The sequence below is a fragment of the Emys orbicularis genome, chromosome 5 (genome assembly GCF_028017835.1).
Source record: "Emys orbicularis isolate rEmyOrb1 chromosome 5, rEmyOrb1.hap1, whole genome shotgun sequence".
NCBI classification, from domain to species: Eukaryota; Metazoa; Chordata; order Testudines; family Emydidae; genus Emys; species Emys orbicularis.
In genome coordinates, this window is record NC_088687.1 from 30,917,833 (window position 1) to 30,945,714 (window position 27,882).

Below are 27,882 nucleotides of genomic sequence, written 5' to 3' on the forward strand. Positions count from 1 at the left end.
GGTCAGGTGTAATTTGTGGTAATGTAATTTTTTTTGGAAAAACAGATCCAAAGCATGTGTGGAGAGGTTTGTTTCCAATTTGTACAGATCATTATAAACATTAAAGAACTATTTATGAATATTTTTAGGTGTATGTAAGCATATTTTTGGCCCTTTCCCTCCCTCTGCTCTTTTTAAATGCTTCAGCTGATTTTGCCTGGTATTTGGAATGATTGAGAAATACAGAAGTGAGTGATAAATTAGCACAGTTAACTATGTTATTTTAGAGTGGTAGCCGTGTTAGTCTGTATCAGCAAATATAACGAGGAGTCTTTGTGGCACTTTAGAGGCTAACAAATTTATTATTAAATAAATAAATTTGTTAGTCTCTAAGGTGCCACAAGGACTCCTCGTTATTTATGTTATTTTAGTTCCTCATATTTTAAATGTTTATAAATTGGGTAATGGCTGGCACTAAGAAGAAGACTGATGCGGTAGCAGTAATTCTGTTTATTAACTCACTGGTTAGCAAACAAGCACACTCTATCTAACTCATTTTATAAGTAAAAGTACTTTTATTGCATACTGATTTCATGATACTACTGGATAAAATAATGGGAGGATTTTGGAGTTTAATTTCTTCATATTATTTTCTATAGCATCTATGCAATGGATTACAACAATTCCTTCACTAAATTCTGGTCAACCAAGTAAATAATCTGCATTTTGAAATGCCTTTAGATTAATCTTTACACCAGAGATTATTACAATGCATAAAGTCATTTAATATTAATATAATATTACTTCATTTAAATTACAATATTTTTGGAGGCAAACTGTAAAAAAAAACCCACAAAATCAAAGTTAACCCTAATATTCTGTCCTTAATCTGCAATGCAGGCTATAACAGAAATAAATTAAGGACCCATGTCTTTGTGCTCTCCTCCATTTCCACTAGCAGAGAGAATTAAAACCCGAGAGAATGAGGACATAAAAGAGGAGGAATGCCAACTCTACAGTATGCTCCCTAATTCCCTACGGACCCACAAAATTCTTTCTGTGTGGGGTTTGGGGATGGGAAGAAAGGAAGTGGAGCTGGGGAGCAGACACTTTCCTCAGTATGTTTCCCTCCAAACTCTTGCAGAAATCTATGATGGAGTAAATGCTGAGTCCACATTCAACGTTTCTACTGCAAACTGGATAGTGAAGGTAACTCTTGGCAACATGACTCCTGAAAAAGCATCTGAGGAATAGTGCAATAGTGCCTCTGGGATGCATGGGGGTGGAAGTAATGTTTCTCAGGGTTCCCCAGGCTCTGAAGGCGCCTGCCATCTCTGCAGCTCCCTAACCCTCACCTTTAAAGGAAACATGAGAAGAAAACTCCACAAGACCTCTCATAGCCTTTTAGCTTTTTTGAGGAGTGGAGCGGGAAATAATTTTAAATGCATTTAACATCCATGAGGAGTACCTAATTACACCCCAGGAAAGTGAAGTTCTCTGTGTTCAGAATGGGCAGCAGTGTTGCAAGCCTTAGACCCTGACTTGGATCTCTCCTAGGTGAAGGTAAGACTCCATCCCCTTAGTGCAATGGTCATTGCTGAGACTGCCAACAAGAGTGCCAGCTGGGATGGAAATTTTCGGGACATGGACACTTGTTCTTTAAGAACTGTTCTTAAAACAATTCATTTCACATACGCTACCAACCAGTTACTAGTGGTAATGACGTAGGCTGGATTCAAATAGGTGCTCTAGAGGTGAAAGGATCCATATCCCCTTGCTAGTTATCTAGTCTAACACATTTCAGCTGTCATCATTAGGTTTATATATTAGAATTCCCGGGGCTTGAGCATTCCCTAATGCACAATAAAACATGCAAGTGCTGAAATTTACATCACAAATTACTCAGAAAAACAAAAGCTCCGACTTTTAGTAATACGAAGTAACCCTTGTGTACAGGAGTCAGTTGTCAGGGCCAAGTGACCAGAAGGTTCCAAAAGTAGTCCGAAATGCAGCACTTCCTTGAAATGCAGGGAGGAATTAGTCAACACACAGCTCTCCAGAGTGCTGCTGTTCCAGCCTAGGATTCTAGAGCAAATAGCTGTCTGGGGTTCAGTGATCATTCAGGCTATGTTTATGTTGCAATCATAGGGTATGACTGGAGCTCAAGTAGGCATACCCTGGCCTATAATTTCCCAGGTTCTCTTTGTTCCTCTTTTTAAAGATAGGTACTATGTTTGCCCTACTCCAGACCTCTGGGACCTCCCCCTCCTCCATGAGTTCTCAAAGATCGCTGATGTTTCTGAGATTGTTTCAGCTAGCTCCTCAGGCACTGCTGACTTGAATACATCTGACTTATTCAAATATTCTTTAACCTGTTATTTGATGATCAAGCCTGTCTTTTTGTCTGACTACCTACGTGTTCTTTAAATAAAGAGAGTATAAGAGAGAGTGTGTGTGTGTGTGATTCTGTTATTTGCAGCTTTTTGGAATACGGGGTAACTTGTGCTAGAGGATAGCCTTTCTTTGGTTTTGTTTTCATTCTGGTGTTCCTAGGAACTGACACTCCCATAATAAACCGCACAATAAACACATACCTTTCACTACTTGCCAAGTAGTTAAGCAATGTGTACTGAGCATAATCTTGAAATACGAAAATACAGTACTCAGTACCTCCTGGTGTTCCTGCTTTTTGTCTGTTATGCTCCAGGATAACTCAAAGGAGGCACATACATAAACAATTAACTAGTGTGGAAGCAATGGAAGCAGCCTGAGCATTTCAATGGTATTCTTTGGCAAAAGTCAGCAGTGGAACCAATGATTGTGACTTAGGGCATAGAAAAATAAACTCCTAATGGGATCCTCCTTTTAATGATTTACTTTAAAGACTTTACTTTTGTTATCTTGTATTGCAGTTACGGTAAAAAACGTTGGATTGAGGCAGGATCCTAATGAAGAGTTCAAAATTATCTGTAAATCTGGAGGTTCTTGCACTTTATTTCTAAACAACCTTTTTAAATATTTTACTAATGGTTAAAAATTAATCACAGACAAATACCTAAGGCTAAAAAGAATCAGACACAGAGAAATTCCTCTAGATAGCTAGAGAAAAACTCTTCATCATGAAAATATTACTAGTTCTCTTGATTTTTTCATGCTTCTTCTTTTGTGGATTACAGGTAAGAATTTATTTTAAACAAGGTGATTCCTCTGTAAGTTTTTCTTAAATAATAACTGGTGAAAATATTTTATTTTTAAATGTTTTCCTGTAATGGTACCGATGCAGTTATTTTAATCCAAACTTGAATACTTGAAATGTGACATGCATTTTTATTTCATGTAATTACTGTAATTGGGAATGTATGTCAGTAGGCTTCTGAAAAGGAGGTTTTAGAGAAAAAATACTGCAATTATAGTCCCAGGCCCAGTCCTGCAAGGAGTTCTGAAGGGGTCCAGGGGTCTGCCTACCCTGATTCAGTTGCAGGATTGGGACCCTAGAGAATCAAATCTGCAGTCCTCATTCAGTTTATATTCAGGAAAAACTTACAGTGGAGTAATGGGAGTTATGCCAGAATAAGGACTGCAGGATCTGGCTCTTAGTTTTGTCTGTACATTTAGAGGCATAATTAATTTAACTGAATTAATTACTGGGCTGAGAATAGCAGGAAGTATGTAATATGGTTACAAAACAGGGTAAAGTTTTTGGATGAAATCCTGACCCCTCTGAAGTCAACAACAAAACACTCATCAGCTTCAATGGGGTCAGGATTTCACTCTTAGTACTTTAGACTTGAGTTGTATTGATTTAATGGACACATTCAAGGTTGATAGTCCCTTTGGTTTATCTTTTTTTTCTGCATGCAAATTCCCTACATGCAACTTTTATGCTTCAACATTCTTTTTTTCTTAAATAATAACAAGCCAATAAAAGCACTTTCGTTGCGATGAAATCAGAGGCTTTGCATTTTCAAGTTTCCAAGGGGTTGTTATAAATAATTGTCACTTCATTCGACCTAAACCAAATCAAAAAGTTAAGTGTAGATTCATGTTTCTTTCTTTATTGTTTGCTTACCTGTGGCTCTTTAAAAATATTTGCAAGTTACTTTTAAAATCAAACAAGATTAGGCCAGTAAGAACATCTGTTTCTAAGCATCCAGCTGCAGACTTTTTAATTACAATTTACCGTAAATCCCACTGTCTATGACACCAGTATTTGAGTTTGATTAAAAATTCTATAATCTGCTGTGCTGAAAAGTCAAGGACTGTTTGAAGGAAATTAGAGAAAGCAGAGCTCATCCTGCATGAAACGTCCAAAAAGAAAGAGAAGAGGGATAATCAAACCCTAGAAAAATAAGAAATAAGAAAGGTGGAGTGACCAAGGATACTCCTGCAAACACCTGAAGTGAAACACCTCATTGTTGCACACAGAAGACAGTAAATATACAAGGAATAAGCTAGTGATGGGCCTGATCTAACACCCAATTGGAATCAATGGAGGGACTTCCCAATGTTTTCAATTGGCATTGGACTGGGCCCTATATATCAGCTGATTTGCTACTTAATCTTATTTGATTTTTGATTTCATGTCTTGCAGCACAGAGCCCCTGAAGGTGAAAAGCTATCTCAGTCAGATCAGCAAGAGACGTTCCTGATAAAAGAATGCTTAAATAATAAGTACACACATAACGCTTGTAAGAAAGTTTTCTGTCACCCATGGCAGAGATGTGTTGGAGGAAGTTGTATTTGCAAGCTTCCCTACCAATGCCCAAGGAATGTCACCTTGGTTTGTTCTACCAATGGAAGGACATTCCAAAATTATTGTCAGCTAAAGGCCTATGAATGCCAGCACCCACACGAGAAGTTTCTGAGTAAAGCAAAGTGCACGCCTTCAGGTACTGAAATATCCTTTCCCTAAACTATATCAGTCAATGTTAGGTGGATGCTGAATGCTTAACTCTTTACTCTCAGAGAGCCTGGTCATTTATTTGTAAATGTTTAATTGTAAAATGTGCAGCGGCAAAATAAAAGTAATTGAAAGTAGGCAGTATTTGTTGATACTCATAAAAAAATCAAATAATTGACAGACCCACCTACCTACATGCACTTCTGTTCCTGGCAGCCCAGTCCTGCTTCCACTGTAGACAACTGGAGCTTTATTATTAACTTAGTGGGAGCAGGATCTGGCCCTCGGCCCAAAGTGTCAGGGCTGTGTTATGAGAAGTCCCGTAATTTTTGGTATTTCATAGATAATAATAAGAGCCAGCATTTTTATGGAAAGTTTTCTCCATAGATGTCAAAGCACTTTACAAAGGAGGGAATCGTTATCCCCATTTTACTGAAAGGAGAAACTGCGATATATTGAGATGAAGTGACTGGCCCAAGATCACAAAGTCAGTCAGCAGAAGAGTCAGAAATAGTACCCAGGGCCTTGATTCCCAATCTAGTGCCCTATCCTCTGATGCATTTCCGGTCCATATGAATGTTACTTATCTAGAGGTTGTAAAATAATGACATATTTATTGCTGTGGTTGTCTTTCATCTGATACACTTTTGCGATTTTTTTTTAGAAAAATTTGAAGTTTCTTTGGACTATGCAGATTCAGAATCAGAGGGTCTTATTCAAGTAAAGCTTGTGAATCATACTGAGAAGTTATTTATATGTAACAGTGAGTGGAGTATGAATGAAGCAAATGTTGTCTGCAGACATCTTGGTTTTAAAACGTAAGTTTTTGTGTGTGTAGGGGGTTCATATAGATAATCACAATGTTTATGAAAATGCACTCCTGCTTTCTTGTGGCCCACCTGTGGACAGTTATGTGATTAGACAGTCATGGAGAGTGTATCTACTGTAATCTTCTCATAAAGACTATGTAATTCGTCATTTGAGAGTAAAAGCCAAGAGATTTCTATCCTGATAATCTAGTATATTATGAATAATTGTTACACACTTTATATTCAAATCATAAGCATTTTTATTTAAAATACCGTTAACTGTGGGCTAGATTGGGAATTTTCTCTCAGCCCTATGTTAGGGACAATTTGCAGATGTGCCACCCCAGAAAGAGCTCTGGGAAATAATTGTAACTCAGAGAGGAAATAATTTACTGCAGCCCTTTACAGGGCACAGCTTACTTCTCCCACTCCTGCCAGCTATGCTCCACTGGTCAAAATATTGGGGGCTGGAGCCAAGCCGCCACCCACTCCCTGCCCTCTCCACCACCACTCAGTCCACTTTGTCACAGGGCAAAGGAGCAGCTCTACAGAGCTTGTTTTCCACTCTGTGCCCAGACTCATGATCTTGGTTATCCAGGCAGACATGTAAGAAGCCAGCCTTACTCTGCTGTACTCCCTTACATGGCCACGTAGGGCCAAGTGACAATCTAAACATGTGTGAGGGCTGGACATCTTGCTGGAGTGCCCCACACCATCCCTATGAGACTGGGGTTTAAGTCCCAGTCCTGGTCTTTAACTCCTCAGACAGCATGGGCTGAGCCTTGTGCAGAGACAGAACACTCAGTCCTAGATGGGGCTTACATGCCTGACATAGCCATAGACTCTCTGATTCCTTATTTACTTGATGTAGATTTCTTGCATGAATGATAGGGCACTAATAAAGTAAAAATACAGATACAAATGAGATGAATAGGATAATCTCATTTGGAACAGGAGCAAAGTTGCAGGATGTTTTTAAAGACCTCTTGGTTGTTGCCATTCTGTTGGTCAGGAAGATTAGACAATTTGGAGGAACTCTGGCAGTTACTAAGGTTTACAACTCATTCTTACTAAGGGCATGATCCGGCAATGTCCTCAGCACCATGAACCTGTCATGACTTTAATGGGAATTGAGGGTGCTTAGCATCATAATTCTGCATCATTAGAATCCACCCACAAATAAAGGTCTGACCTACATGCTGTTCCACATGAGCAGACCCCTGTGGCCATGCAGAGACCCAGATATTTAGGTGCCTAACTTCTACTGAAATCAATGGGAGTTAGACACCTAAATACTTTTCAGGATCTGGCCCCCACCGACTTTGATGGAGCTGCACACAGGCACACTGTGAGGAACGATTTGCAGGATGAGGGCCTCATTTTGTTTCCAAAAAACTCATGCAGTGTGCCTACCTAGCACCTTTTTATGTTGTCAGGAGTTGATGTGTGTTTATTTTTCTCAGCTATGTCCTAAACACCTTTACCTTCATGGTACAGGAGGGAAATCAAGTCACTGCTACACAGTAACTGAATATGGATCATTCTCTGTGCAAGGATAATATATTTTGATTTTTTTTTATTTGCATCTTCATAGAGGAGCTGAACATCACAAAAAGACATTCAGAGTCCCAGAATCTGCCTTAACTTCATCTCAATGTCTTCATACTACTTGCAGAGGGCTAGAGACTAGCCTGGCGGAATGTACTTTAATCGAGAGATCAAACATTAATAGTAACGAGGATTTTGCTAGTGTTGTGTGCCATAAAGAATATAGAGGTTGGTAAAATATGTGTCTTTTTTTAAACACTCTACTTAGGGTTTTTCAGTTTAAACACGGCATCCAATTAGGAAGTTGCATTCTAGCCTATCAAGTATGGTACCACAGGCACCGGCGCTTCTAACTGTAGTCACATTTTATAGTCTTTAAAATAATTTTCAGCCTTTAGTTAGTTCAACAAGGAAAATAATTCATCTTCTTTCATAAAATATTTGGAGTAAAATTTCACAAAAGAAAACACAGCAAAATGTTGTGCCTGCAACTTCCTTCCCCCTCCAAGCCTAGCAAAGGCCCTGAAGCTGAAGAAACGTTGCTTGAAATCCTTCTCTTGGGCAACTTGCGCCATCTCTAGTAAGTCCTGTCTTTCCCTGATCAGCTGGAGGGGTGGCCAGTGGCATCCTTCTAGCCATCACTCTGTCCAGGATGACTGTGTAATGCATTTCAGAACAGTTAAGAACCCAGTAGCCTGGTACCAGCCAAGAGCCTGATTATGTGAATTGCTAGTGTTTCTGCAAAGTGCTCAGCACCTTATATCATTGGTCCCAATTTAATTCCTGCATTGGTGTAAACTAAACCATGTTTTTGTTTAAAACATTTCATAGTTTTGTATTCTATGTAATGAAATTGGCAATAATTGGGCTTTCTTTGGCTGCTCTGGTAGCATCAGTGGGAGATGCAGCTGGTCAAAGGAGGAGTACAGATAGAGCTTCTCTGTCTTTGATCCAATGGCAAAAGCAAGAGTGTAGAGACACCTAAAATATGATGAATATCCTTCGAGAAGAACAGTGTACACCACATTACTCACATGCACCACCTAGCAGTGGGTCTGAAATGGCATCTCCATCTTAGTCTTTAACAAAGAGAAATGAAGTTCCCCTTTGCCAAGTTGCTGGAAGTTGGATGGGGGAAAAGAAAAGGCCATGTTGAGGGCCTGATGCAAAGCCTATTGAAATAAAGGAAAAGATTCCTGGGCTTTGGATCAGGCCCTAAGAAGGCTGTGGCCCAACTGTTGGAAAAATAAAATAAACAAACAAAATTTTTCCTTGTATGTTTCTGATGATGTAGAAAGTTAAATAAGAACTTTATTTTTCTTCCTGCTTTGCAGAATGTTTATCAAATGAATTCCGTTGTGTCAATGATAAATGCATTCCTTTACATGAAACCTGTAATGGAATCAATGACTGCGGAGACCTAAGTGATGAAATGTGTTGTAAAGGTAATAGTAATTCTCCCTTCTAAAGTGTCTCATAGTTATGTACAGTAATACAATAGAAAACTTTCAAACAATCTTTAAAGTTATAAGGCATTATCAGTCCATTTCAATCCCATTGAGGAAAAGGTCTTTCAACTTTCTAAGGTGACAATACTACAGCTTCATTATAGTTACGCAAGAAAAGTTAGCACCAGTTAACTTCTTGAATCACATGGATGATCTATTAGTATTAGGACAAAGAGAATAAAGATTTGTAGGAAACTTTTAATATAACAGTTTACTATTTAATATAAAGAATCATAAACCAACGAAAAGTGTGGCTAGTTGGACTGAAAATGGATTATTAAAGATGGGCAAATAATAAATAATTCAACAAGTTTACATGTTTTTTCTGTTAGCAAATTGTCCGTAAAGCCAATTAAGATTTTCTCAAAGTTATTACTTATAATAAATTATTCACAGAGTAATATCTTTGCCTGTAGTTTGTTCCTGAGCAGTCACTGTGTTCAGTATTTAAAATTCCATCTGTTTTGACTGGAAACAGGAAACAGTGATCTGACTAGATGAGCATACATTTAGAAATTGGATTTCAGATGCCAGAACTGATGATTACAAATTCAAAATTCTCTTTCCCCAAATAATGTTGATTTTGCTGTTTTGGTGATTGTTCCTGCTGGTAAATTCATTTGCATGAATATTCCCAGAAAGTGAACAAAAAGAGGTTCAAACACAGTCAAAGGTAATTTTTAAATAAAAATCTAACATATATACATGGGTTTTTAAAAGTATTTGCCAGTCTCAGTTATTACTTTTTATTTTTATCATAGCACCCAAAGTGTGCTTACTAATAGTAAGACGCGTGAAGGCAAGGTCCCTGTCCTGACATTCTTACAAGGTACATAACATTTGCGAGGAAAGTGTAGATAAAAATCAGATTTTTCTAAGTGTCATTAACAAAATCTCACCCTTTCACATGGTATTTAAATTATATTTACAATACTGAAATCAAGTTTCTAAAGTTCAAAGATGATGCTAAACTATGGAACACCTGAGGAACAGACCTCTTGACCCCAAAGTTTGTGCATGAAAGGATTTACACCAAGGAGTGCTTGTTCATGTGACTAGTGCTGTTTTTCATCAGTCTGGCCTTGATCCAAAGCCTACTGATGTCAAATGCAGTCTTCCCCAAGCCTTATATTGGTATTAAGGAACCATCAGCTTTTCCATTAAATAAAAAATCCCTGAATATAGATTTGCATGGGAGAATATAAAGTAAGTCAGGAAAACCTGGCAAAGCATTGGCTTTGCTGTTCAAAATGTATCACATTTTTGTGATAATAGAGAAGAAAGCCAGATACCTGAATGTATAGGAATGTTTCACCCAATAGAGGAGTGCCTGACGGTAATTAAGGGCCACGGTCAACATTTTCACAATACAAGCCTAAAGTTCAGTTCTTAATCCTATATTTAGGCACTTCCCAGTAGGATGTTCAAAAGCATTGCAGTCAATAGAACTTATGCTCCTAAATCATGTAAGTGCCTAAATATGGGCTTAGAAGGCTAACTTTTAGGCTCCTACTTTTGAAAATGTTGGCCCTAGTCTCGTGAGATGTAGAACCCTCTAAATTCCCATTGAAATCATCAAGAACACTAACAAGACTGAAAGGTGGGTTGGTGTTTGGCTCAGTTTGTGTGTAGGCAAAAGTTCTGGAAAAAACTGGTAATGGGTCATGCTCAAAAAATGTGAGAATTACAGCACTAAACTGATGAAAGCCTGAAAAGTTGAAACTCTGTTTTAAAGTTGGAAAATGGGGAGTCTACAGCATTGATAGCATCCATTTTGCTTTATGTATCCAGTGTCTGGTTCCATTACATATTAATGAACATTTTACTTTTGTCATAATTATGGCTGCATTGTAGTTAAGTTACATTAGGTATCCTACAGTGGTGAGGTTGGTGAATCATTTGACCCCATCCCATACAAACTGAGTTCTCTTTTCGTTACAGAATGCAAAGGCAACAGTTTCCATTGTAACTCCGATGTGTGTATCCCAACTAAGTACCTCTGTAACAGGGAACTGGACTGCCTTGCAGGAGAGGATGAATCTCAAGCTCGCTGTGGAGGTTAAACTTTCATAGATTTATCTTCTTTGTTCCAGTCAGTTTAAACTAGAGAATAAAGAATTCCTACATTTTAAAATATGCAACTGATTTGCAAAACAAAGAAAATGCACTACTCTCCAAAAAGTTATGCAAACATTTGTAATAATGTTATGTTAATGGTTTCTGTTGCATTACACCCTGTTGCTCCTCTTCCTTCTAGAGGAAGAGGAAAAGCAAGACAAGTAAGGGGCTGGGGAAACAGATCATGCCCTGGGGACCTTCATTGGAAGGGAATGTCATTTGCATCTGGAATATTGTACCATTCCCCCCATTTTCTACAAAGAGCCACTGGTTGTGCCAAAGATCCATGGCTGGGGAATGGTTAGGACTGGTGGAAGTATTTCACCCCAATAGCCCCATGAGAAATCCAACTAAATATTAATGTAGTCTGTCTGTACTACCAGTCCATTCTTCAAAAAATGTTTTATTTTGTTTTAAGCTTGTTATACTCTCTCTTACTCTAGCTCTTACATGGTCGTCTCCCTTGTCTGATTACCTCTAAATATTTTCTTCTGGTGGAGGGCTATCCATGAGAAACTTCACACAAATTTTGTTTTATTTATCTAAGAGGTGAAGGAAGAGAGTCAAAATATAGTCTATATCAGAAAGCTAATCACTGTGTTATTATTTGTATTATGGTGGTGTCCAAAGGGAATTGGACAGTGTGTTGTTCTATGCACTGTGCAATCATAATGGAAGAGCTGTCCTGAAGAGTTTACAATCTAAATTTAAGACAAGTGAGTTTGACGGACAACAAGGAAGAGGGAGATAAGATGAAGGTAACAGGGAGAAGTTTATGTGTTTACACAGGGTAGGTATATACACAACTTGATGGTTCCGAATTATTTTAAAACATTGGGGTACTGAGAAGAGTGTTTTGCCTGTCATCCAGCCATCATAAACTGGCTGATTTCTAGTAAACTATGAAGTAGAAGTGGGGCTTTAGGAAGGGTTTAAGGCAGATGGTTGTATCCTTACAGATTATTTGAGGGAGGATGTTAGAGGAGCAGCATAGAAGAAAGAACAAAGATGTCGTGGAGAAGAGGACAGATGATCAGTCCTCAAAAGTATTTGGGCACTTATCTCCATGGAAATCAATAGGAGTTAGGTGCCTGAATACTTTCAGGATCTGGGCCATAGTTATTATTTGTACTGTAGTGGTTTCCACAGAACACTGGGCATCCCACTGTCCTATGCACTGTACAAACACATAGGAAGACATGCCTGAAAAGTTTACAAAGTAAATTTAAGACATATTTTGTTGCAGGAACAATGTCCAGCAAAGAAGTGTGTTCAAACTATGCTGTTGTTTTTGTGCTTTATTCTTAGGTGAGCAAAAGCCAAAGCCAAAAGTTCAAGGTAAATATTTTGGTCTTCTGTTATTTATAGGGGGTGTGTGTGTGTGTGTGTGTGTGTTTACAGGCATTTCAGTTACTCTAGTATAATAAATATTTCTCAGTGCAGTGCAGTACAAGTATGAGAGCATTTGCATATGTGTGTCAGAAGGAGAGCAAGAATTTAATATAAATTGATGTTTTTGTGTTTTATTCCTAGGACATTCACATTCAAAGGCTAGCATTCAAGGTAAATATTTTGAAGTCTTTATTTTTATATGCTAATTATAGACTGCCACTGTGCAAAGTTCTCCACATCAATTAGCATTTAATCATGATCCGCAACACTACTGCTACTATGGTACAAGACCTGCAAATGAAAGTCCCAATTATCAAAATTCCCATTTATTTCAATGTGTGTTTTGTTTGGATAAAGCCTGAAGGTTAAGGTCCAATAGGGAACATTTTATTTATTTCATTATGATCCAAATACCCCCAAAACCAGGCTAAAGGAGGCATTTAGCACAGAACTCAAATAATCAAACAAACACACATAGTCTGCTGAGGACTGTTATGCCAGCCAGAGTGACCACAATTGATGGCATCACACCAGGCATCATGTAATGAAGTTCCCAGATCTGGCTCAATCCCGCAAATCCAATAATCTCTGGGATGGTCCCACAGACAGCATGAGGTAAGGTCGGAGAATGCAGCCCTTTGTGTGTCAATGGAGAGTTTGAGAGCATAGTGTGCTGGGGTTTTTTTTGTCCATCCTGGAGACATTGTCAAAGCATATGCAACGCGGCTTTTCAAATATGTTGAGAGATTGAAGGAAGGTCAGATCTCTGTGAGAGTATGGCATTTCACACAAAGACAAACCACTTTATGCTCAGGCTTTAGCACTGACAGCACATATAGATTGCCTCTAGCCACTCCAAGTCTGCCTGCATGAGAGTCTGGGCTTCTGACCTGTATAGCAATATAGGTAGTACATAAGTTTGACAGATCCTGAACTTTGTCTTAGCGCAAAGACATTTTTGCACCCATTAGCAAGACAAGGACGTCACACAGGAAGCAGTGAGACTTATTCATCGAAGAACATCCGGTTTGCTCTGACTGTTTGAACTCTGCTTGCAGCCTAGTTAGATGAACTCGTCAATGTACACAAATACACCATCACAATTTAAAATAACCTTGCCACATACTGCTCCTTTGAGTGCCACAAAGCTTCCTGAGATGGGTGTCACGGAATGATGAATTTTGGGGGCTTCATAGTGGAGGAGGAGATTACTTGAAGGAAACTAAAAAGAAAGGGAGGAAAATATCAGTATGTAATTGTTTAGATGCAGAATGCCCCTCTAATCTTGATTAGTGGTGTATTTAGCACATACATATGAATTAGACCACTTGTTATTTGCATACTACTTTTAAGCAGAGAAAGCCAAAGAGTGTCATATTATGTGGAGATTTTATAATTTAGAGAAATATCTACTAAGAACTGGGATGAAAAAGTATTTCTAATAATGTGTGGAACAATATATTTTCATTTTTAAAAAACCTATCTTTTTAACACAAACATATGTTTAAGTGATAGCGCAATTTAAAATGTTTATAAACATTAAACTACTAATATTCCGTTATTTTATTACAGAACAAAAAGAAGACATCTCAACTCCCAGTATGGATGGAGGTCAGTTTGATTAAAGCTCCACTTCCTACCTGGTTGCCATGTCATGGACGAACTTTCCCCAAATTCTCTTCTGATGGAGGGTCATCCATGAGAAATTTTAGACCAGTTGTGCTAGATTTGTTTAACAGGTAGTGAAAGGGAGTCAAATTCAGTTTATATCAGAAAGCTAGATCCACAAAGGTATTTGGGCACCTGTCTCCATGGAAATCAATGGGAATTTGGTGCCTGAATGCCTTTGAGAATCTGAGCCATAGTTATTACTGGTACTGTTGTGGTTTCCACAGAGGAATAGGTATCCCATTGTTCTAGGTATTGTACAAACACATAAGAAAACACATCTGAAGAGTTTACAGCAGTGGTCACCAACTGGTCGATGGTGATCTCCTGGTCGATCCTAGAGGATCTCCCAGTCGATCGCAATCTCAGGCTGTGTAGTGGGGCTGCCGCTAAGGCAGGCTCCCTGCCTGCTCCGGCTCCACGCCACTCCCAGAAGCGGCCAGCGCGGCCCCGGGGGTCTCCCTCCTCTCGCTGCTCCTGCCTGCAAGCACCTGGCCCGCGCAGCTCCCATTGGCCGGGAATGGAGAGCTGTGGCCAATGGGAGCTGTGGGGGTGGTGCTTGCAGAGAGGGGCAGTGAGCAGAGCCACGTGTCTCCCGCTTCCCACAGGGGCCGCAGGGGCGTGTTGGTCCCTTCCGAGAGCGGCGTGGAACCGGGGTAGGCAGGGAGCCTGCCTTAGCGGCAGCCACTGTTCACCACCAACCAGGAGCCGCCAGAGGTAAGTGCTGCCTGGCAGGAGGCTTCACCCCAACCCCCAGCCCTGAGCCCCCTCCCAGAGCCAGCACCCTGTACCCCCCCTGCATCCCAACCCCCTGCCCCAGCCCTGGCCCCCCAGCACCCCAACCTTCTGCCCCAGGCTCAGCCCAGAGCGCCCTTCCACACTGAGAACCCCTCGGCCCCAGCCCAGAGCCCTCATCCCCTCCCGAAACCCAACCCCCTACCCCAGCCCGGAGAAAGTGAGTGAGGGTGGGGGAGAACGAGCAACGGAGGGGGGCAGGGATGGAGTGAGCAGGGCGGGGCACATCCTGGGTTGCCCTTAAATTCAAAAAGTGATCTTGGGTGTAAAAAGGTGGGACACCACTGGTTTACAGACATATTGTTAAGACAAGTGAGTGTGACAGACAACAAGGAAGAGGGATATAGGATGAGGGTAACGGGGAGAAGTTTATGTGGTTACACAGAGTAGCTATATGCACAACTTGATGGTGCCAAATTGTTTAAAGCATTGGGGTTTTGTGAAGGGTGTTTTGCCTGTGATCTGGCCATTATTAGCTAGCTGATTTCTAGTAAACTGCAATAGAAGAAGGCCTTTAGGAATGATTTAAAGGAGATGATTGTGTCTTTACCGATTTGTGGATGGAGGGTGTTTCAAATATAAGGGGCAGCATGGAGAAAAGCACAAATATGAATTTAGGAGAACAGGACAGATTAGCAGTTAGAGCAGATGGTGCAACTGGAAAACGACAAATAAGAGATAAGAGAGAATAAGTGGAGAGGACAGAACCTAAGTGCTTGGATGATAAGAAGCTTAAACTTGAAGGAGTGGAAAATTGGGAGCACATCCTTCTAGCTATTAATCCTACATTTATGTATTTTATTTGTGTATAATTTGTCCAAACATTCCTATCTTTAATTGCATTTTGGATTGATAAACTGTTCTACAGTGTCTTGTCGACTGACTCATCTTTACCCGTCTTTTGTTTGACTGTGGGTTTTGTTGTAGTGAAATAGTCTAATCAGGCCGAAGCTTCACATTCAGGTTATGCATAGTGTATTCTGAAAAGACTATATTTCTTCTGAATAAAAACAAAAAGACTCTTGATTCATATAATCAGGGCATTTTTCCCAGCAGCCATATGTAATACAACCTTGGAAAATCGCCAACAAAATTTAGCAGCAGAGTCATAAAACATACTCACCCATCTATGACGATGATAAAGAAATTAACAGAATTTTATTCATCCATCAATAAATAAATGATTTAGTCAAGGCAAGTAGACTTTTCCAATGCTACCCGAACATCTAGTTAAATAACTGCTTTCTACAAAATCAGCAAACGGTAGAGTTGGAAACTCTTTCTCGCTGGTACAATGTACAGCAAACCAGAGTGTTCAAACTATACTGATGTTTTTGTGTTTTAGCCTTACATGAGCAAAAGACAAAGCTAAACATTCCAGGCAAATATTTTTATGTTCTATTATTTTATGTATATTTATATTTATAGTCATTTCACTCACTGCAGTATAAAAAATATTTCCCTACTCAATGCTGTACAAGTGTGGGGAGTATTTGCATATGTGTGTCTGTGAGAGAGAGAATTTGGTGTATATTGATGTTTTTGTATTTTATTCCTAGAGTGTTCATATGCAAAGGTTAAAATGCAAGATCAAAATATTTTGAAGTCTTTTTATTTTTATATATTTAATTATAGACTGTGCAAAGATCTCCATAGCAACTAGCCATTTAATCTTGACCTGCAACATTTCTGCTATTATGGTATAGGACCAACAATGAAAGCACTTTCATTTCAACCCTTATGTAGCCAAAATCAATAATGATTTCAGTAGATGTTTTGTTTGAATAAAACTTGGAGGATCAAGTCCAGTAAAGGAACTTCATATGTGCCAAATCTCCTCATTAAGCAGGCTAAAGGAAGCATTTCACACACGACCGCACCACCTAAATATAAAATAACCCTGCTGCATGCCTTCCTTTGAGCTCCACAAAACTTCCTGAGATGGGTGTCAGAGAACGATGACTTTTGGGGGCCTCATAGTGGAGGAGAACCAGATGATATTACTCAAGTGAAACAAGAAAGAAAGGGAGGAAAGTGACAGCATGTGGTAGTTTAGATGCAAAATACCCCTCTAACCTTGAATAATGGGGTGTACATTTATTAATTGGACCGCTTGTTATTTGCAGAACTCTTACGGAGAGAAGGCCAAAGAGCGTCATATTACTTGGTGATATTGTGATATACAGCAACATCCACTAGGAACTGGGATGAAATATGTGTTGTTTTTTAAGGAAAATAACATGTTACCATTATTTTGACACAAAAGTGCTAGGGTAACTTGAAATGTTTGTAAATATTTGGGTACTAATATTTCATTCTTTTACTACAGAACAACATGTCTTCGTCCCAAATTCTAATATAGATGAAGGTAAGTTTCACTAAAACTCCAGCCTAGGTGGATACCATGTCATAGGGTGAACTTTCCAAAGCAATCAGGCATTTTTCAAATAAGCATTTACGTTGTTTATCTAAGCCAGTGGTTTTCAAACTGTGGGTCGCGACCCAGTACTGGATCGCGCAATGTAAGGCACTGGGTCTCGGCGGCTCTGGTCAGCACCGCCGACGGGGCCGTTAAAAGTTCCGATGGCGGTGCTGCCTGGCTAAGGCAGGCTAGTCCCTACCTGTTCTGACACCGCGCTGTGCCCCAGTTCCCGGCCAATGGGAGCTGGGGGCGGGGCAATGCCTGCAGGCAAGAGCCACGCGGAGCTGCTTGTGCGCCTCTACCTAGGAGCTGGACTTGCTGCTGGCCACTTCTGGGGTGCAGTGCAGTCCGCGGTGCCAGGACAGGCAGGAAGCCTGCCTTAGCACCCCCACTGTGCCGCTGACCAGGAGCCACCCAAGGTAAGCCCACACCCTAATCCCCTGCCCAGAGCCCCCCCAGCCTGGAGCCCCCTCCTGCACCCCAAACCCCTCATTCCCGGCCCTCACCCCTGCACCCCAACCCTCTGCCCCAGCTCCATTGGGTCACAGGCATCAACAATTTTCTTCAACTGGGTTGCCAGAAAAAAAGTTTGAAAACCACTGATCTAAGCTATACAAGATTTTAAAAACAAAAAGAGCTATAGGAAATTGTGGCCCTAGATTCTTTGTTACTCTTGTCCTGAACCCAGCATGCAGAGTATCTCACAGATGTCATATTTTCAACAAAAATTTAAATCAGTCTCCAGTTTCTACTGTGTTGAATTCCTACAATTACTGAGGTAATTGTGGGCCAGATTCACTAGCAGTTAGGCACCTAGGTCCAACGTTCATTGGGATTCACAAAACCGCCACTCAGTTGCCACCTAACATTCCTAGGGCCCAAATTAGTAGGGGTACAGGGGGGAGTTGTTGTTTTGTCTTGTTTTATTTTTTTGTTTGTTTTTTTTGCCAGTGCAGATTTGTACACAAATTGAAAGAAAAAAAAAATCACTCTCGAGTGAGTGGTGTTGTGACCTGGCGCACGGGGTTGCATCACACCACCACTCAAATTTGGCCTGGCCTCCCCTCCATCATGACGGAAGGGAAGCTGGTCCAAATTTGAGCAGCATTGCAGCTTGTGCACCAGATCACAGCCACCAATACCTCCTCCTGCAAGAAACGGCTTCGGTGTCTAACTTCAGGAGAGTGTTCACAGCTATGATTCCTAAGCACAAATTGGTGCCTCCTTGTGATCTGGATTTGGATCCCTAGCTCCTTTAGAGGGGCGGAGCTCAGGCCACACACCTCTCCTTGAACTTCCTAATGCAGTGGTCCCCAAACTGTGGGGAACACCCCTGTAGAGGCGCGTGGAGGAATGTTTAGGGGGGCTCATGGCAGGGCCTGGGTCAGTCCCCATAGGGGGTGAGGAGGGAGCACCACCCACCCCATCTCTGGGCCAAGCCACAGCACCACTCTGGGCCACAGCTCCACTCCGCCCCCAGGCCAGCTCTGTCCTCATTCCCTCTCTAGCCGTAGTTCAGCCCCCAGCTCCACCTTTAAACCAAGCTCCTCTGCTGAGCCAACTGTGCAGTAATGGGGTGGGGGGGGGGCACAGACAGATTCCATTACTGGTAATCGGGGGCATGACAGGAAAAGGCCACCACTGTCCTAATGGCTGGTTTAGGCAACCCGAACCCCACCTCCCCGACTCAGCTTGCTGGCTTTTGTGGATTCCATTCTTGGGTGCCTAATTCTACCCAGGCATTGTATACTAGGCACCTAACAGCAGGCTATGAATTCCACTAGATGGCAGATGCCTAATTCCCTATGTTAATCTTGCCCTGAACGGCCATAGAAATCAAATTATTAAAAAAAAATAATCTCATTTTGATGAAAATTAATGTGTTCCTTAAATGACATGCTCTTTCCTTTTTGTTAAAGAAAGGAAAACATTAAAGACCTTGTTGCCTCAGTTAAAGTGTGGTGTTACAAACCACCCAGTAACTCGACGGAAGCGAATCATAGGAGGAAACACTGCTACAAAGGTGACAACAAAAGTGATCTAGTCTGATAAGTTGTATATGGGCATTGTTGTCTTTAGCTTTTCAGCATCTTGATGTACCAATGGAAGTATTGTCTCAAAGTATAATAAATGCAGAAACCTAATCAGTTTGTAAGATTGCAGTTTTGAACAGAAGGGGTAAGTCTACACTTCAAGCTGGGGGTGTGATTCCCAGCTCAAGCAGACATAGCCCTGCTACTCTGATTGAGTTAGTATGCTAAAAATTAGGGCAGTTAATTAATCACAGTTAACTCACGCCATTAACTCAAAAAAAATTATCGCGATTAATCGCACTTATAATAATAGAATACCAATTGAAGTGTATAAAATATTTTTGGATGTTTTTCTACATTTTCAATATTGATTTCAATTGCAACATAGAATTCAAAGTGCACAGTGCTCACTTTATATTATTTTTGATTACAAATATATGCACTGTAAAAGTAATAAACAAAAGAAATAGTATTTTTCAATTCACTTCATAAAAGTACTGAAGTGCAATCTCTTTATCCTGAAAGTGTAACTTACAAATCCCTTTGGGGAGGGATAGCTCAGTGGTTTGAGCATTGGCCTGCTAAACCCAGGGTTGTGAGTTCAGTCCTTGAGGGGACCACTTAGGGATCTGGGGCAAAAATCAGTACTTGGTCCTGCTAGTGAAGGCAGGGGGCTGGACTCGATGACCTTTCAGGGTCCCTTCCAGTTCTAGGAGATAGGATATCTCCATAAATTATTTTTTTTAAAAATGCAGGTTTTTTTTGGTTACATAACTACACTCAAAAACAAAACAGTGTAAAACTTTAGAGCCAAGTCCACTCAGTCCTACGTCTTATTCTGCCAATCGCTAAGACAAACAAGTTTGTTTACATTGATGGGAGATACTGCTGCCTGCTTCTTACTTACAATGTCACCTGAAAGTGAGAGCAGGCATTCACATGGCACTTGTAAATACCTTGCAATGCCGGCTACAGAAGTGCCATGCGAACGCCTGTTCTCACTTTCAGGTGACATTGTAAACAAGAAGCAGGCAGCATTATCTCCTACAAATTGTAACCAACCTTGTTTGTCTGAGTGATTGGCTGACCAAGAAGTAGGACTGAGTGGACCTGTAGGCTCTAAAATTTTACACTGTTTTATTTTTGAATGCAGTTTTTTTGGTACATAATTCTACATTTGTAAGTTCAACTTTCATGATAAAGAGATTGCACTGCTGTACTTGTATGAGGTGAACTGAAAAATATATATTTTTTTGTTTTTTACAGTGCAAATATTTGTAATAAAAATAAATATACAGTGAGCAGTGTACACTTTGTATTCTGCATTGTAATTGAAATTAATATATTTGAAAATGTAGTAAACATCCAAAAATATTTAAAATAAATGGTATTCTATTGTTGTTTAACAGCATGATTAATTTTTTTAATCGCTTGACAGCCCTACTAAAAATAGAATGTAGCTGTGCCAGCGTGAGCCACCCAAGTACATGCCTGTGGTCTCACACAAGCATGTACTCAGGGTGGCTAGCCCATCGCGGCACTGCAACTGCATGCTATTTTTAGCACACTAGCACGATCAGAGCTAGTGTGAGTATGTCTCCTTGAGCTGGGAATCACATCCCCGGCTTGAAGTGTACACTTACCCAAAGATGTCAGGAAAAGCAATGGTTAAGGCTTGAATAGAAAGTTTATTTCTTCAAAGGAAGTTGAGTGTGTGTCACAGGATTGGCTCCAATATGCACTCTTAACCGAGATTTTTGCATTTAATTCCCCCCCACACTTTTTTTTTTTAAGATAAGAGAATAAAGATAGTAGCTGTAAAACTACTAGTAGTATTTTGAACAACTGCACAAGTTTTATACTGCACCATTTTAATGAGATGCAAACTGTACTTTGGAGTTTCATAATGCAGCACTGCGGAGTGCGTGGTGTAGTAAAGGTACACCAGCAAAAACTGGAGCAAATAATTTATCAAAATACTGTAGCTAGAAAGAATATCCTGTCAAAGCAGAATTAAAACCTGAGTAATGTGCCTAATGATACAGTCACATATTATATTTGATCATATAGGGTCAGATCCTATCACATGAACCATGCAGATTTTTTTTATAGGGTGAATTCCCTTGGCAAGTGGCAATTAGAGAGGGTAGTGGTACAGTGAACTGTGGAGGAATTTATATCGGTGGCTGTTGGATTCTGACTGCTGCACATTGTGTCAGGTAAAAACCATTCTGGAAACAATTTGCTTCTTGCAAAGTACAGAAAACATTTTATAGGTTCTTGTACTTCTCATCTGCTTTTTTGCTGACTCTCAATTGCATAGAGGAAAAAATACAGAGTTGCACAAGTCAACAAACCAAAAATTACTATAATGAAACAAACCAAAAACCCAGGAGTCTGCACACCAATATCCGTGCTCAGCTCCTAAATTCTTAGTGTCATTGTTGGGTAGATTCAGCCCAGTCAGTATCATCACATCAGATTCCCGCTAGCTCTCTCAGCCCCTCAGCATGTTCACTGATTCTACCATAAAGGATTTCCAGATGGGTTCCTTCTGAATGTCTGAAAAGCTTTTCCTGCTTTTTAATACTGTCTATCTAGGCATTTATACAGCAAAGCTCACTATGGTATCAAATTACATAATTCTATAATCAGTGGTCTTCTTATAAAGCTGAATTCTCTTCTCCTTTTCAGGAGCAAGATAAGCCAAGTGTGAGTTGAAGAAAATCTTAAGGCTATTCTGCCTTCTCCTGCATGGTTCTCATGCAAGTAGAGCAGCCTCCAGATTCTCCTAAATTACTCTTCTTTCCCTTCTTCCAAAGGCAGACAGTTGAGAGGGTTTGAGTGCTTTTTCTCTTCGTTATAGGTTATGGAAAAGCTATGGCAAAAGGATGGATCTTGCAATTTGTCCTGAAGGTGGTCAGGTTAGGTCTGCTATTCCTGAGGAAGGGAATTGCATAGTCAAGGGCCTGCAGCCCAAGTGGCTTTGTTGCCAGCTCCCTCTAGTCTTAAAGCCCCATAATGCCCCACTCTCCCTTGGCTGCAAGTTCAATGCTGCACCTCTGAAGTGCAGCACAGACTCTCACCCCAGGAATCCAACCTATGATTACTGCAGCTAAACCGCTTGAAGCAGCATTAGTACACAGCCAGTGGAGGGGAAGGAAATCAGTAGGGGAGGTATGAAGGGGATTATGATCTACTGTGGGACATCTCTTCAGGGCACCTGCTGTTTTGGGAGCTGAATTTCCTATCTGTTCCACAGAGGTGTGGGGAGAATTTGGGGAGGGGAAAACAAAAGCCTGCACATACACCTGATTGAAAAATGAACAGGAAATTCCTTGAATCAAAACTCTCCTTTCCTTTCCCCTACATGTGGAAAAACCAACATAGGGCAAATGTAAGCTTTATTTTGTCACCATTTAATTTAACTGGCAAGTTGTGCATTAGAATATCAGAATTTGCAAGAAGGCTTTAGTGGTACTGCATGAGTACCAAGTCTAAAATTCATCCATATAGATTTTTAAATTCACATGTTCATATAATTTGTTCAGCCTAGATGCATAGTTTATTTGTTTAAGATGTTATTTACTGATAAGGAAGTGTCACTGTTGATGTGCATTTATACCTAGAAGATGAAAAGATAAGGAGATCTATGCAGTTGCTTGATGTGATTGGTGGTGTTTCTTGGGTCATTGGTCTGACCCTGCTCTCACTGAAACCGTATGGCAGAACTCCCATGGGCTCAATGACCATAACATGTATAAATGCATTAAGACAACTTTTGTCTCTCTCCTACATTTTACATGAAATCCTGAGTTACACAATGCATAGGTGATGCAGGAAAACAGAACTTACAGCAGAAGAATTAGAGAAGGCAGGATGTTTGGGGTTGGAGTAGTAACAGAAAAAGTTCCTGTTGCCCATGTCAAATGCAGAGCATGCATTAAAGGGCAAGTTGTAATCTTTCACTGGCCTTGTGTGGAGGAGGGGAACAGGAACTATTCCCTGTGTGTGCCCCTTGGGAGTGTACGTTTCCCCAAAGGGTGCACAGATGAATGGGGAGAAGGAAGTGATGGTCCCAACATCCTCTCCACTCTGGCCCAGGGAGTGGTCTGGGCATACCACCACCAGAGTGGGGTGAGGAGCGAGGAGTCTGTACCACAGTACTTCTATGTACTGGGGCACAACCAGAGAAGCACGGTCCTCCTAGTATTTCCCTTGAGGCAGTGGTAACAATACATTTTGGCCTATTAAATTATTTTTCCATGTCAGATACATCACTATACAATAAGTGGCATCTGTCTCCACATTTGATACAGTTCAGAAAGCCCTGGTCAGAGGATAGTAATACTTAATGTGTGTAGTATTATTATTGTTCTACAGAAATGCTGATGAATTGCTAAATGGCATAACACTTACTGCAAGCCAGAATTAACATTTGTGCTTGTATTTATTAACAAAATATAATTGACATTTCTTTTACAGAAAAAGTCGAGTTAATCAGTATCGGATATGGACTGGAATATTAGATACAATCGCCTATAATCAAGAGATAGATACTTTTAGATTAAACCAAGTGATAATCCATGAAAACTATAATGCCTCAAACTATCTGAATGACATTGCTTTGTTGGAGATGAAAAGTAATGACAAAGGAAAACCATGCTCACTAGCATACAGCATACCTGCCTGTGTTCCCTGGTCAGAATATCTGTTCAGATCTGGACATCAATGCAAGGTTTCCGGCTGGGGACTAGCAGACGGTATTTGATTTTTTTAGTTTATAATGAATTATTTATACTATGGTAGTTTCCAAAGGTTCAAGTCTGGATCAGAACCTCACTGTGCTAAGTACTGTACAAACTGGTAGGAAGACACTTGTCCCAAAAAAGTTTACAATCTAAATAAATTTTATAAAGAAACAAAACAAAAATGTGTGGAGAGAGGTGGGGAAGGAATACAACATACGTGTAAAGTGATCAACTAAGTCATGTTAGTTAAATGTCTATTTGTAGCATATTTGTTTTATTTATAACACAAAAACATAACTTTACAATTGATCTGGAGTGAGGAAGGCACTCAAGGTTGAAGTGAAGAGGAAGATATTATTGTTGGAGTGAAGGGGGAGGAAATACATAAAGGGAGAGCAAAGCTGAATGGGACAGAGGGGAAAGAGAAAGAGGGCAAAAAAAACATGGTGGTAAGGAGAGCCAGGCTGGGCAGCCAAGGTACTGCAGTGATGGGAGAGGGGCAGGATTAAGAAAAATAGTAAGTAAAACTCTGCATACTGACTGATTTGCACAGATGAATGGTGTATTTTGATCACTTATTTGCCAATCTGCATGGGGTAAAGACCTGGACGTGTGTCACAGGGAAGGATCCTGAAAAGTTTGAATTCACCTAGTTTTCTTTATCACTCTTCTCTTCTTGGACCTCAGCCAGACAGAGGTGCTGCCCTGTGCTCCAGTCCTCCAAGGAGTGTAAAAACACTGGACATTTTTAATGAGCATTCTTTTTGCCAAAGATGCGATCATTTCCCTCATGAATTACAGAGGTTGATTAATAGCATATGGTGAATTAAAAGGCTGGCATGGAAGCTACATTTAAAACTGCTACTATTAAATTACCCTCTAGTAACACTCCACTTAGAAAACCAATTTCCATTTTGATCACAAGTGGCCTGTGATTAAAACGGTACAAAAGAGACTACGCTCTATAAAATGTTGAGGGACAAAAAAACAGTTTGTCCATAAGATAGGATGTGACTCAGTCATCTAGCAGCCCTTCTCTTGTGAAAAGAAAGAAAAGAAAAAGGATGATGTAAGAGAGATCAAGAGGGAGGGGTAATAAAGATAGGAAAGATGGGAGGAGGAAAGAAATTTCCTAATATTTAAACATTGAAAATACTGCAAGCTATCACAAGAGTTGTTTACTCTGAACAAGATCATGAGGATTTATGATGCTGGTCCATTTAGGAAGCCAAGATGAAGAGCTAGAATGGAAAGCATGACAGTTTTATCTAGAGGCCCCTTAAGTGTCAGACTGAAATTGAACAAAATTAAGTCTTGAGTGTGGTCTCTATTTAGTTCTTTAAGGATTCTGATATTCCCAGATATATCTAATGTCCTCCCTTAAATGAGATTGCCTAGATTAAGATTCCCCTCCTCACAGAAAATACAAAAGGCATTCCACCACTGTGTGTCATATTGTGTAGTCTATAAATTGCAAGCACCAACAGAAAATGAGGAAACAAACTAGGAGGGTCAAGATCTGGGATTAGCTAAAAATGTGTTAGAAAATGTAACTGCTGTGTGTGATTCTGTAGTTAAATAGTACTGCTTTTATCTGGCTGATGTGCTTGACTACATACATGGAGAAAGTATGCAAGCATTTAAATTATGTATTGTATAGAATAGAATAGGTTATATTAGGTCAGGAAAACAAGTATGAAACTTTTGATTTATGACAGTGTATCTAAAATGCATTTCAAATTCAAAGGTTCTATTCTTTTCTTTTTTAGGTTATACCAAACAATTTGTTCTTCGATGGGGCAACATTAATTTATTTCCAAACTGTTCAGATATCTATAAAGAGCGCTTTTTTGACGAAATGGAATGTGCAGGCAAGTAATTTCATCACTATTATTTCTTTCTGGTATCATCATCAAACCCACCTCCCTGAATATCTGAAGTCCTACTACCCAGTGCTCTCTTATAACCCTGAAATACAGTAAACTAGACACCATAGTGAAGCTCTTAGCAAAGTGGTAAGGAACCAAAATGCTCTTACTAGATCTGCTGTAAAGTGATGCAGACTTTTAGTACCAACTTGCATGTACAACTACACAGCTATGTTTGCAAATGCAGTTATGACTACATGCAATTACTGTGATTATGCATGCAAATTTCAGCATCCAATTGTGTGAGAGATTTTATGGGCACAGGTGGGCTACTGTCCATTGAAAATCTGGCCTTTACTGTCTTTGGCCTGGACTCAGAAAGGTACTTAAGTGCACGTATAACTTAAAGCACATGAGTATTCCCATTGAATGTAATTTAACTATTTGCATGCTTAAGCACTTTGTTGGATCAGGTCATTTCCACCCATCATTCTTTGTCCCCTGGAAGATGTTACCAACTTTTTAAAAAGAAGAAATGGTCAAACCTGGTCAGAAAGCATTAGCACTCTAGGGGACCGTTCCAAAAGCTGAAGTTAGAGCCTTGAATTCAAAATTTTAACTTCAAGCTACTAGAAGAATTGCCACAAGCTTTCTTAAACTTAATATGTAGCCAATTAATATGACAGATGGTTCTGTCCCTCCTTGAATTCAAGTAAGCAAAGGCAATGCTTAAAAAAAAAAAATAGTGAAAAGTGGTCCAATTAAGCTGTGAGAGAATTCAGTCTGATGCCTGCAAGGTATTGGGTCCTGTGGGACGCATGTTATCTCCTAGGTCTGCCATACTTTTCAACTGATAGTACTTTTACGTGGAAGGCAGTCACCTATTGCAGCAATGGGCAGCAGTATAAAAGCCTAAGATATTAATCAAAGATGAATTTTTAGAGAACTTATCGACTTCCTAGATAGCAAGAAGAAAAGGGGAAGCTTTCTCTCCCCAAAGCAAACACAAACCTTCAATATGGTTTTGGAACGGAGGACTGCTACTTGTGAGAGTATGTACCCACCAGCATGAGTAAGGGTTGCATAATCAAGCACTGTGTGGCTGGCCATCACACTTCACTGTCCGCATCACAAAACACACCACCGCAATCAGCAACAGCTGACACTTTTTGGGAAAATTCAGAAGGGAGGCCACATTTTGATAGGCATGGAGACGTCCTCTCATTAAGAGAACAGCTAAAGTTATAGGTAATGCTCTAGTACTGTGGTAATGCTGCTGCATTATTGTATTTTCACATTCTTCACACTTGATCTATTTTTCAGAACCACTATACTCACTTAAAAAGGATGTTTGGTGCTTATTTTGGTTCATTTTCTATAGATGACTTTTGAAACAATATAAAATACAATGGACTGAATTCTGCTCTGATACTCTGGTATAAAACTTTAATTACTGTCTAGTAACCGAGTGACTGTTATGCTAGTGTAATGAGCAGAATTTGGCCACCTATGATTTTAGAAAATAAGTTCTGCAGTCTTCACAATAGGAAAAACATGCATATAACACATTTGCCTTGGTGTTTTTCCTCAGGTACCTTTGATGGTTCCATAGATTCCTGTAAAGGTGATTCAGGAGGACCCTTGGTCTGTATGGATTCAAATAATAGGGTATATGTGTGGGGTATTGTGAGTTGGGGTGAAAACTGTGGAGTTCAAGGATTCCCTGGAGTTTACACAAAAGTAGCCAGATACTTTGATTGGATTAGCCGTCATGTGGGAAGGTCCGTTATTTCTCTATATAATGTGTGAAGCTTTGGGAACTAAATACTACATTCTCAGCACCTACACACAAAAAAGAAGATTAGTTCTACCTTAGAATCAGCAGTTTTATTACATACTTGCAGTGTTTGGAAGAAATGTTTAAACAAATATTTGAAAATGCTATTAGTGTTCTATAAATGTAATGATTCTTGTAGACAGTGTTTTGTACTAAAATTAGTTCACTGCAAGATTCTCTAATAAATGCATGTATACTATAAGGAAATTAAAACATCTGATTTTTGGGGGGAGGGGGATATTACATTTCATTTT

At 39.9% G+C, this 27,882-nt stretch overlaps 1 protein-coding gene across 1 annotated transcript; it reads left to right on the forward strand.

The window, feature by feature from the left end:
- The first annotated feature begins 3,098 nt into the window (after positions 1 to 3,098).
- CFI (complement factor I) lies at positions 3,099 to 27,804 on the forward strand. Its single transcript, XM_065405177.1, has 15 exons — positions 3,099 to 3,155; positions 4,571 to 4,868; positions 5,544 to 5,697; positions 7,283 to 7,464; positions 8,571 to 8,681; positions 10,686 to 10,802; positions 12,171 to 12,200; positions 12,396 to 12,425; positions 13,827 to 13,865; positions 17,047 to 17,085; positions 19,059 to 19,162; positions 21,285 to 21,391; positions 23,658 to 23,935; positions 25,693 to 25,794; positions 27,383 to 27,804. Exons 1-15 carry the CDS (start codon positions 3,099 to 3,101, stop codon positions 27,598 to 27,600), a joined length of 1,866 nt encoding a protein of 621 aa, XP_065261249.1. The 3' UTR covers positions 27,601 to 27,804.
- The last annotated feature ends 78 nt before the right edge of the window (positions 27,805 to 27,882 follow it).

What these genes read in the sequence shown, in the direction of transcription:
- CFI (XM_065405177.1), top strand. Translation starts at nt 3,099, where the DNA reads ATGAAAATATTACTAGTTCTCTTGATTTTTTCATGCTTCTTCTTTTGT. An exon ending in AGCAAAGTGCACGCCTTCAG is followed by an intron (nt 4,869 to 5,543) that starts GTACTGAAATAT and finishes ATTTTTTTTTAG; the next exon opens with AAAAATTTGAAGTTTCTTTG. An exon ending in TGACGAAATGGAATGTGCAG is followed by an intron (nt 25,795 to 27,382) that starts GCAAGTAATTTC and finishes GTTTTTCCTCAG; the next exon opens with GTACCTTTGATGGTTCCATA.